General features: G+C 40.9%; 1 protein-coding gene and 1 long non-coding RNA gene across 3 annotated transcripts in view; both read right to left on the bottom strand.

The window, feature by feature from the left end:
* LOC139104435 (uncharacterized) overlaps positions 1–15,885 on the bottom strand; it is a 102,367-nt gene that overhangs the window by 64,444 nt on the left and 22,038 nt on the right. The window lies entirely within an intron of this gene.
* The window catches only part of LOC139104230 (mucin-2), a 36,968-nt gene that overhangs the window by 12,617 nt on the left and 8,466 nt on the right, over positions 1–15,885 (bottom strand). Inside the window, exon 2 of one of the 2 annotated variants that reach the window (XM_070659599.1) lies at positions 370–475. In XM_070659599.1, the coding sequence (XP_070515700.1) occupies positions 370–472 (103 nt within the window). In that variant the 5' untranslated portion in view covers positions 473–475. Of the gene's footprint in view, positions 1–369; positions 919–15,885 lie in introns of those variants that run through there. The other variant, XM_070659590.1, reaches the window with a different exon arrangement.

Genomic DNA, 15,885 nt, shown 5'->3' with positions numbered 1-15,885 from the left:
GTAAGAATACTAGTTGTTATGCACTTCATAATAAACATTATCCGACGTTTATATTCCGTGCTCAAAGCTTCAATATATTTTACAAAAACATCACATTGGAGCGTAGCACGCGCGCTTCTTTCTACATTAATATTCGACTGAAACACACTGGTGAATCCTTTATCAAGGGTCGAATTTGCACGAATGAACTTTTCACAAGACCGTACAAAAGTAATGACAGTGCGACAAGGGAGATCCTGCATTAGTAAAAGGAGGGAGGGGAAGGGTTTCCTCGAGTCCTCGCTCGATGGGAAATATTCCTCAAGATACGTGGAATAGCAGTTACGTCATGTTTAGAACAGCAAGGTGGAACGAACGATCGAAACCTACCGATTTTATTCTCAAAGGAGGATGGTACGTTCTGGCAGGACGAGTAGCACAAAAGCCCCGCCAGCAGCAGCCACCTCAATAGCTCGGTCAATCTCTTCGGCATTATCTGAAACAGCGAGAAGCGAACTGAATTAGCCCGCCAGATAACCATATCACCGCGGCTTTCTGCTCCGCTCGACGGTCAGACACAGAGATCGAAACATCAATCATCGTTTACTTTTGCTGTATGTACCTACATTGAACGGAGATTATTGCAATGGAAAATTATACCGCAAATCTTGCGATTATTATCGTGCAATTTTTTATTTTTTTATTTTTTTTTTTTTTATTTCTTCTAATTCTCTGACAAATTAGCCGGGTAAACGTATATTGAGGACTTTGCTACCGCGTAAATCTGTTGATTTCGGTACTACCGGCTTGATGAACACGGAATGCGGAAGTTATTTTATAAGTGGATGGGATGTTTTTGCGCCGCGAAAAGAACCGTGACACTTATCTGTCAAGAGACAAATAACTTTTACGTACTTGGCATTAAAAAGCGCGCATCGCTATTTATCGAGGAGCTTTTTTTTTATCCACCAAACGGAGTAAACACAATCAATACGCGCGCATAACTGTGTTCGTGAACGGCGCGCATCATGTTATCCATCGTGTTTAAAGGCTGCTACGCGATCGCAGAGATGTGATTAATTCGTCTAATTGGGTATCCAGAGTGCAGTTCGCCGGTGCGATCAACGGCCAGAATGATGGGCTCGAAATTAATTACAACCGTGTAAATACGTGCGCACGCGAAATAATATCTGTTCCACGGTGCGGAATAAAACCCGCGATATTGTCCTACGGTCAAGCATGATAATACGGGATAAAATATTAGTTTCCACGGTAATCACGAATAATCCGTTTGCTGTTACGCGTTACATGCAAAGTGTACCAGCCGAAATTAAGATTAATATTAAAGTCAGCCGGAAACGTTGATTAATGTTTCGAATAACGATAAATATTTAAACAGCTTTGATACTCACCATTTACAATATAATTCTATGATGTAATCTCCGTGTAAAAATGTTAAAATGCGTATCTGAAATATTTTATAGCGCACAAATATTTTTCCGAGGATTTTGCGCACCTTCGTAAATCGTCTACCGAGATCGTGTGCCAAAAAGTACTATCGATGCTGCCAACTTCTTATATCCTTCTCGCAACATTTTTTTGCTCCATTGCCAATACGCGGTCAGTGATTATATGAACGAAAACGTGTTACATAAAACATACGCCGTATTCGCGTCAACATGTGACATGACATTATTTACCTCGATGAAATAACCGACTTTCAAATATTTATTCGATACGCAAGGAGGCCTTTTAAAAGATTCAAAAAACGACACAAGTATGAGCCCTGCCATATGGATTAAATAATTTGTATGATCCTATCGATACGTGAGAGCGACATGAATACGCGAACAACTATGGCGGATAAAGTTTACGGTACTTGGACGAAACGTAAAACCGGGCGGAGGTGTCGCAGCGACGCCTCGACGTGACTCGACGTTTCCCGACAAACCGGCGCACTTCGCCCGGGTCATTCGGCGACATGTAATATATGAGCGTGGACCAATGTGTCCTTTACGACGCCGTGAAGAAGCGATCTCGATGTCTTGTAAAGTGAGTCGTAAAGACCGTTGTTAACTGCTCTCCCCGAAGCCCGTTTCGCCACCCGCGAGAGTAATTTCCGACGGTGGTTCGTGACCTGTCCCAATCAACCGGCAGAATCGTCAAAATTACATTCCCACGATCACAAAAACGCGAAACGCGTAGATGCGGAATCTCCGTGTTTCTTGAATCGGTGAACGTCTCCCGGGAGCGAGAACTTCGGTAACGAAGTCACCGAGCGAAATTCGATTAAGACGACGCGATTACTTGACAAACGGAAATTCAGTATCGACTTTTATGTAATGCTGCACATCTCGCAGGTATATACAAATTCGAAAGACCTCGTGGACTACATAATATCAAATTCGAATTCTTGCCTGAAAATTGTTATTTTTTTTTTATTCAAATCAAAGTCGCGCGATTGCAGAATAAATGCAATGAATCACGGAAATTGTTGTGCGTGCTAAAAAATGATGGCTCGGTCGAGCAGCCGTGTGTTTGCGCAAGATCGAGGACAACTCCCAGGGGCTAGATGCCTCGGCGTTCATCGATCGACGGGAATTCGATCGTACCTGTTAACGACCACGTCGAGAAAGTCTTTGAAGCGGGGCCAGACGCGAGTGGCCGTGGCGGCTGGGTCACTGTCGCTAACCGCGAAAATTATACATTCACGTACACACAGAGAAGACTCGCGACTTCAATTGCCAGAGAAAGAAGAGGCTAGATAAAGGAGATCGTTTAACTAAATTTTTCGGGCAACGCGATACAAAAGGGAATGTACACGGTGCTGCCTGAGCAAAGACAGTCGGCGTTCGTATATTTAAGGCAACGAGTTTAGATATTCCTCGCGTGAACTTCGAACGAACAAAACGGTGGCTTGGCGCGTGTAACAACATGACATCCGTTCGAAGGCCCGCATACTAATGGTTTAATAAGCGGCTGTCTATAGCTCGGAGACATCGAAGACCTGTCGTAATCTAGGAGTAATGCACTCATACTGGGGAAAGTAGGATATCCTGTGAAACAACGTCCTGTGGTCTTAGCGAGACCGCGATGTGCCATGTGGAGCATCGGTCGTAATATTTAGAAATAAAGCTCATTCTTACGATATATTTGGGAGAATTAATTAATAAAGTTAATTCTTGCAATTGTAAATTTAATGAACCGCGGTATAAATAACTTAAAGTCAAAGCGGAAAAAAAATTCATTAAATAATTACGTGATTTAAAATATTTTATTAAAACAGTAATTTCGAAAATTTAACTAAATTTACACATCCGATAGTAAATTACAAATTTTATGCACGGTATATATTTGTCGGCATTCATTTAAAAGGTGCTTGAAACGATGTTAATGGAATTTTTTGTTTGAATTACATTCAAGGCAATAACTGGAAAGGCAAAAAAAAAAAAAAAAAAAAGAAATGTTTCGATCCTGTCTACGTCCATTAATTTTGTTAAATCGATATTGCCGAGTTTGATGCACCCGGAATTGCTAAAATTCTCGAGCGTGCGAACGTTATCGACAAGCTCGTATTGGCGCGATCGACGATGATACTTTCACCCGCGTCAGGTGCGAATGAATCGACTCGCTTTGGAAGATAATCAACGAATCATTTCCGCGGATCAATGACGCCGTGATCGCGTTCTCTTAACTAACATTATAATTTTCAAAAAAACGAACTAATCGCATAATTAAAACAATCGACGGGACATTTCACTGAAACAACCCAATTAATTTCGAGAAACGTCAGAGTTCGATGCAACTTATTGAATTTGCGTCACGGCTAAGGGTAACAATCTAAGTTATGCAACGCCGAAATTTCAGGGAGACTTTCGAGAGAGTTCCGTTCTGCTCTGATTAGGACTAAAACGTCACTACGCAAGACGTAAGAAACTGGACCGGGACAAAGGGCTATGTGCTCCTTTGCAGGACGGAAACTCGCTGAAAGTTACTTTCGTCGTATTTGCACGTGGAATCGCGGCATAACGAGACACACGTGCTAACGGTAGACGCTGCTCCGGGCGCCGATCTCCTCTCTTGAACGAGATTCCCAGAAAGAAAGAGCGTGTTGAAAAGAGAAGGAGAAAGGAAAAGAGAGAGGCGAAACACCCGGGCGAGTGGGCAAAGGGGACCGCTTTGTGCGAAGCCGCCTTTAGAATTGGCGACATCCGACCTTGAAGATCGAATCAGGATCACGATAGCCTCGATAATATTAAACTCTCGCGATCATGCCGTCGAAACATGAAAAAGTTCCGTGGCTTAGAAGCAAAATTAGAATTTAAAGACAGATAAGAATCTTAATAAAGGCAGTTTTATGATAATTTTAGCTATCTAAATATATTGGATAGAGAGATCACAGCGAAAGATGTATGTTTCGAGACGGAAAGTCACAATTCAAAGTAGAAATTTGAATGAAAATTCAAAGGAGACGCTCGAAATTATAATAATACCTATAACGACTTTAAGACAATATATAAAATATTAATCTCTAACTATCTGACGCGAGTCCAGTTACAAGAATCTATTTTCTTTTTTAATGCATTAATCATATTCAGATTAATACATGCACAATCTTATTTTCTTTTTTTTTTATATAGTATATATATAAGTTACACAAATATGTTGTAACGCGCTTCATAAATATTCATATAATTACAAATAAGCGCACAGTTAATTACACGGGTACGTAATTAGTTCTGCGCTTATTTGTATTTATGCGAGTATGCAATAAACATTTACTTGAAACATGAACGCGTGCGCACGTCTGATAATTCCCCTGCGGCTCTAAACGATCATTAATTAATAATTAACGCAACATGTGTGCTCGCGTTTTCCTGCCCGCCGTAGACGAGAATCCGAAAGGAGAAAGTCAAAGGACGCACGAGATACAGGTTTCTAGTGACCGTGCAATTAATGCTAATTGATCAAGTCATTTCGTGGCCACCGCGATAAGATGTGCAGATATATATCAGAAAATAAAACCTATGAGAAACGTCGTGCAGATAGCGTTAATTATCGAAAAACGATACCCGACTTTAATGCTCTCCGCGGCACATTTATTAAGCGAAATTTAATTTACTTGTCTGCCTGAAACACTTTACGGCGCTCTACAGCCGCGAAATTAAAAGAATCGAGTCGCCTCATTAAATCGACTAAAACCGTCAACCATCAGACGTTTCCTATTTTTGCACGTAATTATTGACGAACCAGACGTACTGAAATCATTCTCCATTCATCTCTACATTCCTTCGCGTTAAAAAAATAATAATAATTAATTCTTTTTCTTTTAACCCTGCAACGCCATTTTAAACTTATTAAGTTCTGATAGAAAATCCATGCAATGAATTTCAAATATACGGATGGAATAGTTTTAGCTCCAAAATTTCATAATGTCTCATAACCCGCGGAATCACGAATACCAGTATGAAAATTCAGTCTGCGGGCATCTCATTTTTCTTTTTGATCCACCAAATACGGCTCCTCTCAGCAGCTTTACGAGTCGTCGGTTCGCCCCCGAGTTAATTTATGCGTGAATAGAACACGCCCGGAAGAAAACGGCCAAGAAGAGAAAGAACCGAGGAATAGTGGACGTGAAGAATCACGTCGGGAAGTTTGTTAGCGCGAAGATCGATTAAAAAGTCCGTTCTCGGGGAATTAACGCATCGTTGAGGTCGCAAGGGCGTCAATTAGGCATTACCGGCGATGCTCCAATATGCAAATACCGTTAAACCTTATATACGCTATTTTCCATCTGAAAGAATCTCGACAGCGCTCTGGTACTTTCTCGCCGAAAGAATCGAACTCGCCACCGCTTGGTAAATTAAAAACGGACGAATAAAGTTAAATAATGCCCGGGCAATTAACAAATCCATATAAAAAAAAAAATAAAAAAAAACGTTGCTCAAACGAGTTAATTAACGACAGTTATTAACAGCGCAATAAAAAAATTAACGTCTACTAAATAATATCAATAGCGAATTATCAATATATTACCGATATACGCATGTGAATATGTATATTACCAAATAAATTTTCGCTTATAGTGTAAAATAAATATTCTATAAAATATTAAGAAATATATTGTGCAAGATTCTAAACCACAATAAAATACGATAAATAAAAAAAATTCCATACAAATAGTACGAGAGATTTTTGATATCGTCAGACGCGAACACGTCCCGCGAACACTTTCGCGCCGAGTTAATGGTCACTAAATGTTCAATCATTTGCAATGTGCTAATTGCAACTACCGGTCGGCTCGTTATTAAATGAACGCTCAATGAATCACTCGTGTCCCGACATAGATCGTTATGGGAATCAGCACACGTAAACCGCATATTATGTCGTCGGCGCAGGTAAAAGTTCCGAGACGCAATCATAGAAGGAGAACTCTTTCCCTCTTTCCTTTCCTCTTTCTTTCCCTCTTACGCGACTCTCCTCTTTCACAGAAGCGCGTGTACAATGTATAATTATCGTTTACATCGTTAGAAAAGTATTACGGCGGACGCGACCATATGAAACATTTTTTCCCCGATCACAGTGATTATTTTTCTACCAGTTTTTTTTTTTCCTTTTTTTTTCTGCGGAGGCAAGCATCGTTAATAAATACGTTCTCCCAAACAATAATTCGTTACCCCAACGATAATGACAGCTTGTGTTTCGTTATTTATAATATTTTAATCTTTGTGACGGCGTTCATACACGTTCGATACCGTTTTATCTGATTTTTCTGCCTCTTCCTAAAAATACGAGATAAAAGAGAACCAAGCGCTAATTAGCCTTACTATTTCTCAGTGGCATACATAGATATTTATGCAATCGTTATCACGTATTGCATCGTTCGCCATTAATTTACAGGTATTACGGCGCTTTCTCTTGTCCCGCGAGAACGCGCATGAGTTGTCGCGCAATTAACCGAATCGAATTTCCTGAGAGAAGCCGAACGTTCGGCGATGACCCAGCTGGCCGAGAGGAGCGATCGTTACGCGAAGTTGCGATAGAGCAGAAATTCGGCAAGTCCGTGGTGGCACGGGGCAAGGGAACAAAGCCACCTCGTCGCCAACCCTTGGAGACTTCGTGGCATATTGCGAGCGAGGGTTGGCCGCGCGCGCGAACGAAGGGAAGGTCGGAGACCACTACTAATTTCAGGTGCGAGAAGGCAATTATCGGGCTCTTCAACGTGCCCACGCGAGCTCAGGTGTGACGACTGTTCACGTGATCTGTTCAGGTAGTTTCTCGCCTTACCGGACCCGGCCAAACGCGACCGTGACTAATTCCCTTAAGGGGTTACGCACACCTCTCGCCTCGCCGCGCCGCGTGCGAAACGAATGCGAGCGTACGTCTTCATGTTTCCGCCGGGGCCACAACGTAACGTGTTTCTTTCGTGCGACCGTACGTCATAAAGAGCGCAAAGAGAAGAGCGATACGACGTCTCTCGAGATTGAGTCAGCAGTGCCGACAGATGGATGCTGGTTAAAAAGTCGCGGATCTGTCTCAACCCTCGACATCCGAGACGTACTCCACTTTGTGTTCAATTGAAGCCATTTCCTTTCTAATGCGCTTCTTACGCGGGCGTCTTAAAGGGAAAGGAAAGACAAAAATCACCAACTACTACATAAGTACTAAGTGCCGATCGTTTCTCTTATCTAAAAGAAAAGAAGTTATTCTTACAAACGAGTGCTCGTTCTCGAAAGGCAAGTAAAAGAGAGCGTCAGACAGGCGATGATTCTTAAAAAGTTTACGTCGAGCTTCTTCGTTGCCTATGCAAGATGTTCGATTGCAGCTCGACCATATATTTTACCAAGATTCGTAGAAAAACATATTCCTCGTTTTTACTCTCTCGCAGTATTCGCATAAAAAGAATATTTTTTTTTTTTTTTTAACATTTGCACCAAGATTACTTTAAACAGAACATTTAATTTTTACGAAGTCAAACTTCGTTTAAGAAATCTTTAAATTCACTATATGCACGAGTTACGTCAATCGTACAGTGTATGTACAATTTCAAAGTGCGGTATTCCAGAAGACTGATTCTTGCGTCTGTTAACGAGAGAATTTGCCAGCCGTGGAGGTACGATTTGAAAGCACGAATGTAATTCGACGAGAACAGAAAGGTAGAAAGAGAAAATGTAGGGGAAGAGGACAAAATGAATTCAAGGCGAATATAGCGGATTAAATATATAACGATGAGAAAATAATAGCGCGGATTCGTTGTATTTCAAGGAGAATCCGATAATTGGCACTTAAGCGCGAAAGGTCAAGTCCCTCATAACGTAATTTCGCGATTCTTGGCGTGCCGTAGATCTCGTGCTGAAATTCGGTATCTCGCGACACCACGCCCGCGATAAATTCGCTAATTATGCCGATAAATACGGAGCTCGCGATAAAGAAAGAAGGGCAGGGAGAGAAGAGAAGGGCGTCGCGGTTTTTCTCGACGAGAGCCGGCGAACGCGCGCGCGCGTTTCCGTTCGATTCTCCGAAAGTCGAACGGACGTAAGTGATGGTTTCCGACGAAAATCCCCGCGGAGGAAGAATGATTTACGATCGATTCGGTTCGGGAAGGAAAGTCAAGCCGCGGGGGAGCCGCGCCGCCACGGCTCCGGCTTAATGCACCGGGCGAAACCAGTGGGAAGAGCTTTAATTATGCACGACGTTTCTGAATTAAGGCCACTCGGCTTTATGGTGCCCATATATGCGAGGCGTTTTACATAATAGCTCCCTCGCGGGGTTGGAAAATAATGTGCTGAAGAGGCGAGTCGGCGAGAACTATGAGAACCATGAGAACCATGTGTGCGCGCGCGGCGACGATACTATCTACTTTTACACTCGAGATGAGAGAGTTTCGACGGGCGCATCTTTATCACTGTTATCGCGCGGCATAAATTTTATGGTGTTCCGAATCACGTTTCATATCGCATTGCGCTCTATTCGCGAATAATAATTTCAGCGCGCTTTATTTCGCAATCGCAATTTCTATATAGAATATCCCGCTGGTTTATTTATCGAGGCCCACGCGAACAAACGCCGAGAAAACGGAATAAATCTCCCGTGTAATTTGCGCGCGGTTCCAGATTCATTGGCCGAGTGATTTGCGATCGAGAAGTTGAAGCAGATTGCGATAACAAGTTACGGTTAGGATTTATGAGTCCTATTCCCCTTGGCAAACGTGCCGGGACCGAATTTGGAACTGGGTGGATAAGTTCACGTGTAAACGACTCCGTGAATCGAGGCGGGCCTCGAGACAGCGTGGCCCCACGGTTTCACTTTATCTCTCTTTCATGTGGACCACACAGCGTCGAAGGTGCGTGTCACGCACACGAGAGCCGCGTCGTCGGTTTGTATGCGTGAGTCGAGGCCCCGACCGCGCGCAGCACGACGGACGGAATCTACGTCGATGAGAATTAATGCGGGCCGATCGCGGCCGGCGAGGAGGTATGCCACGAATTTCCGGCTGACGAAATCCCGGCGCGTGAATGAAACGAAAGTGGTTTTTCGTTCGTGTATCGATTCCCTTGGCCCGTTCCTGTTCCGGCGGCACTAACGAATTATTCCGACTAGCGAATTGATATCGAGAGCTTCACCCCTGAGGGGATTCCGGGGGATCCAGATTGAGAGCGCGTGATTGCGCGGATTCGACGCGAGGCGCAATTTCAAGATTATCTCGCATATTAATAAAACCCGCGGGGGCACCTCAATTTGCGCGCCCCGCGAGATTATCGTTTCCCCGGCGTGTGAAACGTCTACGACGATATTTTACGTCACATTTCGACGATCATACGCGAAACTTACGGCACCAATATTTGCATTTTTGAAAGCGTATTATTTCGTAATTACGCGGCCATTGTCATTTGTTGAGCACGTTGGTAAACTCCCTCGTTAAACAAGCTCACTTTTTCGCACAACGCACACGTTCGCAAGGGAAATTTATTTGCAAAATATCCTCGATTAAAATCGATTTTCATCACACATTTAATGACTTTTATTTATATTGTAATTGGAACAGCTACAAAACTGAAAACAAACTTAATCCAGATCATCTACAGCGTATTCTGCGTTTTTGTTTTTTGTTTCTTTCTTTTTTTTTTTTTTTTAATCGCGATTGTTCTGCCTCCACGGTTAATACGATCGACCGGTATTTTTTACCACCTTGTCCGTCCACACTCTCTCTTCCATCGTTTACTTTTATTTCGTAGCTCTAATATTGAATCTACAGCGGAGGAGAATAGCTTCTACACCGCGCCGCCTCGATCCCCCCCGGCTCGCTGCAAATTTAATGACTCCGCGGATAATCGTGAGACTACTTACGGGCGAAAAGTGGCCATTTACTTGCGGGAGGATATAACAGGATTCGCCTTTAATTCCCTCGCCACATTCCACCGGTCGCGCTTAACGCCCGACCGTGTGACCCGCTTACGGTGTAAAGTAACGTTGGACCTCCCAGCCCTCCCAAGCTTTTATCGCTAATTTTTCGCGATACATTTTCCAATGGAATGGAACGTGAGCGAGCGCGTCGGCTGATTAATCGAGACGCGGCGGAACAATTAAAACCGCTTATCCTCGACTAATTTTTTTTTCGCGCAATAAAATGCGAAAACGCATCCTGGACTCGTTCCACCTGCTTCTTTCCAAAGAATTTTAAGGAAGGATCAACATTCGCGGGATTTTTCACTGACATCATTCAAATCATTTCCCGGCATTTAGTCCGTGGCGTATTTTAAACTTTCCAATCTCTTGGTCTTAATGAGGGAAAGATTTAGAAAGAGGTGTTAACTACCAGAAGCGGCAGAGAAGCGTGTAATTTCGTTCGATTTTATCAGATTAAGACTGTTTACGCTTTATTCATACTTCAACGTGAATAAAAAGTTTTTCTTTTCAATCTTACTTACAATCATCGATTTTTAATTTATTTACTCGTATTTTTACAATTATTAATGTCTACTTTTTCGTACCCGTCAAAATAGTCTCCCGGCGAGCGAACACAAAAATGCGTCACAAAAAAAGCCGCGCATCGTCGCGAAATGCACCCGGCCTATATTAACTACGAAGGCGTATCACGTATGCAGGCCGCTGGGCCCGGGCCCACCTCGCCTCTCCTCTCCTTGCGTGCGATGAAATTTTCATCGTGCTGAGGCCTCGACTTACGGGATACGCGCGTTCATGCGAAACCGTACCGATCTACAGTCCCACGAATCTTTCACGCAGAGGCCGACGCGGCGTGAGCAACAAAAGTCCGCAAAAGCGAGAAAAAGTTGTCGGTCCCCGACGAGCTGAGACCACGCATCGGTGGGACGTCGAGATGAGGCTTACAATCGGTTTCGAGATCAATTCTTTGGCTCGCCAGTATCGAAGTGATTGGACAGTACCAGAAAAAAAAAAAAAAAAAATACAATGCAAAATCAAAGAAGTATGTGGATAATCCACTTTAAAATTAAAGAATTTATTGATACACGTACGATGAAATTGATACACGTACGATTTTTTCTCGTGTTATTTTGCAAAAGGAAATTTTTTTTTTAATCGACAGCTTTCAGTGAGCACCTAAACTGTAATACTAAAAATTTCGAAACATGAATGTTCCTTTATGATTCCATTTCATGGATGAAAATATTGCATAAATGGAGGTACAAAGCGGAGTAAATACAATAGCATTCAAACAACATGCGTTTGAAACTAACCAATTATAAACCAGCGAATCTGAACGGATACTAATTTATATAACACAATAATTGTTTTAGCGAGAATACCCTTCCCATTCCAATTTAGTTTGTAGACGAATAATTCCGATTTAACTAGACTTTCTCCGAATGGTATTGATATTTTTAACGCGTGCAATCAAATTTATTGGATTTCAAACATTACGAAGTAAAATTATCCACCCGCTTTGTTTCATTATTGCAACTAAAAGAATTCGCGTGTACGCAGAACGGTAAACAAAAGAAATAACTCGATGCAAGGAATTATCGCTATTTTAAAAAGAAGATGTAGAGATTATCATTTTGTATGCTATGTATCGCTCATCCGCCGACAAAGGAATACGAGATTCATGACGCCAAAATTGTGCTAGGCCAGCCGACCACCCGGCCTTTGTTTATGTACATACATATGTATATGTATATCACACCCCTACGCAGGTTAACGCGCTATAACAGAATTTATATGCTGTCGAATATTATGTCAAATATTAAATCGAATATTAATTTCAATGTATCACAAATCTGCAACTGGCGGATATGTCGCGGTAATTAATGTCCGAATGTATATTTAAATTACACTTAAAAAAACGAGACGTGCTTTTAGAGTACCACGTACGTAAGATACGTAAATCCGTAGTTGGTGGCTGAAAATTATTAAATGTAAAACAATTTTTTTTCTTTAAATATAAAAGAATTAAGAGTAAATAACATTCACAAAGCGCATAAATACATAAAAAATTTTTTATATTATTAAAACAATAAAATATATAGCCATCGAGCATAAATTCGTGATACAGGGAAATAATGAAAAATTGGCAAAATTGCAAAGCGAAGAAAAAAATGGGGAAATACATAAACACGAAGTTACAAGTTGATAAATTTTTGCTGTTTTGATACAACGTCGTAACTCAATCAATTGTTAAATATTCTAGTATTGACCGATTTCAAATGGATCCATGCGAACGGCACGTGTGCAAGTAAATTTAATCCGCAAAAATACGAACGCAAAAAAACGTACGAGAAAAAACATTGCGCGGTAGATCGGTGGTGTAAGTGCTATTTACGAGTACGAGATTTTAACGCAATTTTACCGTCGAAAACCTAACAAGATTTAAAAAAAAAAAAGGAACCAATGCGTTCTCATCGCTTTCAACAGCACTCTGCGAAATGAATCGCAAAAATGTGCGATGCGGGAAATCGACAAACGAGGAAGAAAGAAATTAATTCATCGCTGACCAGTAACGAAACGTTTTCCGCTAATCATATTTAAGACTCGCCATAACACAAATTGCACGTTCGCGTAGAAAAAATTAAAAGATATGGATCATTTCTAGCGAGAACACCCGCAGTTCATATTTTAATTATCTTAACGCGACGAATCGTCGTCTACTAATAACCCGACGAAAGAAAGAAAGGAAAAAAAGCATGTCTCAATTATTATTTCCAAGATCGTTAACTACTAAATCAAGCAGTTTACAAGGATTTCCTGTGTTTCTGTCGGAATGTTCCGAATGGGGGTCAAGATTTACATGTTCTCGCTCCTTCCAGCAACGAGAATTTCTCCGGCTCTTTTCTAGGTGGTCCGACGTCTGATTGAAGGAATAACGAAAGTTATACGGGCCCCCGTGAGCGGCATCGGACGCGACGCATTTGAAGTAAATTCCACGCGCCAATTTCATCGGCGATTTCGTTTTATTCCACGGGTGGATTCAACGGGGTCGCATCCACGGATTGCTAATTAAGTTATTTCTTCGCGCAGCTCAACTCGGTAATTGCAAACGCGGCATCATACTTTTCAACTGGAATTTCGTTATCCGACGAAAATGCTGGTATTTCTATAAAGGCGGAATTAATGGCGCTTCAAAAATGTGCAGTAGTACACTGGAAGTTATGCGAAAATCGTATGGTAATGCAAATTGAAAATGTAATCTACATAATAATATATATATATGTACATATACATATATAAGGCGAATTGCATTTTAATTATTGACTTTTGCTTTGTATGTTGCAAAGCGGCAATACATGAAATCGATATTAATTACCGTTGATAATAATTAATATATTATAAAGTATATTTCCCTCCAATTAGCGAGAATAAAATTTATAGACGTTACAAACATTTATCCTTAATTTATTTCCCCGTGTCGTTGTATTTCTAGAGGGAAAATAGCGGACACATAAAATTGTAATAAACGTCAAGTTAACATCTAATAGTAATATATAAAGCAGCATAAATCTCCATTCTTTAGCAAAGAAATAAGTTTTTATTTTTATTCGACATCGTAGAATTGCGTCACAATATCACACTAATTTTTTACGATCGAATAGGAAATATTATTTCTCCGGTATTCTCATTACCCGGCGCATAAATTTAATATCATCAAGAATTTCGAACTTTTATAATTTCTCGTAAAAATACCTATAATTCAATAAATATTAACAACAAATATAATCGTTATTCGATGCCGTCGTATCAACAGCGCTAATCAATTAGTTAAAATCATCGTTGTTCATCGTTAATAATGTCACTTCGCGCGGTATAAGGGAAAATTACTAGTTTCACGTTACAAATCGATCATCGACGTACATGTGTGACATTAAAATGATTTCGCTGTAAGCCTCTTTATCAACTTCTATCTTTGATGTATTAATTCAATATGACAGGGTTACAAAATCGCGATAAACGCGTCAATGTGAATTATCGGCGGGCAATTTGCTCGAGTCCCAATGTAGAATTTAAATTTCAAATGTAACACCTGTCTTTGTTAATGTTGCATGCTACTTCAGCATACGGGCTTATTATTTCGATTCACGCAGGTCGCATCGGTATGCGCGATCATCCGTGAACAGAAGCATTAATGCAGTTTGTTTCGCGTGCCGACATATGCACGCTTGTGTACGTTCCAATTGCATAACGTTGCGAATATTTACGGGCGACATCAAATATCGCTCGCGCAAAGCATATAAAAACGATGATTTTCCAATAAACGCGCGGGAATTGTGGACACGAAAATATGAATCGTTACCTTTTTTCTTTTTATTTTTTTTTTTTATTATGATTAGTCGCGGTGAAATATATGCTACATAAATGTGAAACATTTTCCGACCGCTTTTTACTCAACGCACGTTAAATAGGTATTTAAAAAATTTGTAAAATATTGATACTTCTCTTTTTCCTACCGTTCGCATTCATAAAGTAACTGTGCACCTGATTTTCCTACTTTTAATTCGAGATAGTTACCCGCGGATGAGTAACAGCAAATATAATATTACTGGGCTTTTGCTCGCGATATGACGGGAGTTCACGAAATAATTAAGTGCTCGAGTGCTTAAGGGTAATCTAATGTCACTTTAACGAGTACAAGGATCAATAATCCGTAATGAAGAACCCACGTTACCTCACATACTGCCCCGTCGTGAAAATGGAAGAGGCACGTTAACCGAAAATTGCAATATTAGATTTGGGAAAACTTAATTGTCGCGGACGCCGCCGCCTAACCGCCTAAGAGTCGTTTTGCCTCTGTGTATCAAATTCCGGCAAAGTAATTTTCCCTACGTAGTTACGATGGCCTTATCAAGTTAATTAAAATTAGATAACACCACGGAATAAATTGGTGCTAAATATACAAGACGGAACTGCTAGCAAGAAATGTATAATACATAATTTCTCGTTCTTACGCAAGAGCCATTTTATTTGACGTCGAAGCTGGGCCGCGGCGTACAAAAGTGTGGAATTTAAATGCAATCTCAACAAACTTGGTTGAAACTGCAAATTGAGTTTGTAGTATTGAAATTTCATTGTATCAACAGCGTCCGGGAATAAATCAAATTTCGTTACGGCAAATATCCCGTTCGAACTCGATATAACGAAATTTGTAAGAAAATAAGCAAGATAAAGGTGCTTGAAGACAAAGCTAATAGTTATAAAAAATTTAGCAAATCTTCAATTATCGATTTTGACGAAATTAAAAAAAAGAACGCACGGAACCCGGGGCATTATAAAATTTTCCTTTAGCTCAAATATACCGAAATTTTTCCAAGCTGTCCTTACATAAATAATACGAGTGACACGCGTTCTCTCATTTTTCTCGACACGCCCGGATCACTTTGCCCTAAAAATCGATCTGCATTCCTAATGGCCTCTTGACCCGTTATACTGCTACTTACT

This window comes from Cardiocondyla obscurior, linkage group LG01, assembly GCF_019399895.1.
Source record: "Cardiocondyla obscurior isolate alpha-2009 linkage group LG01, Cobs3.1, whole genome shotgun sequence".
Taxonomy (NCBI): Eukaryota; Metazoa; Arthropoda; class Insecta; order Hymenoptera; family Formicidae; genus Cardiocondyla; species Cardiocondyla obscurior.
Note: the sequence above shows the minus strand (reverse complement) of the source record. Positions and strands in the feature narration are given on the sequence as shown.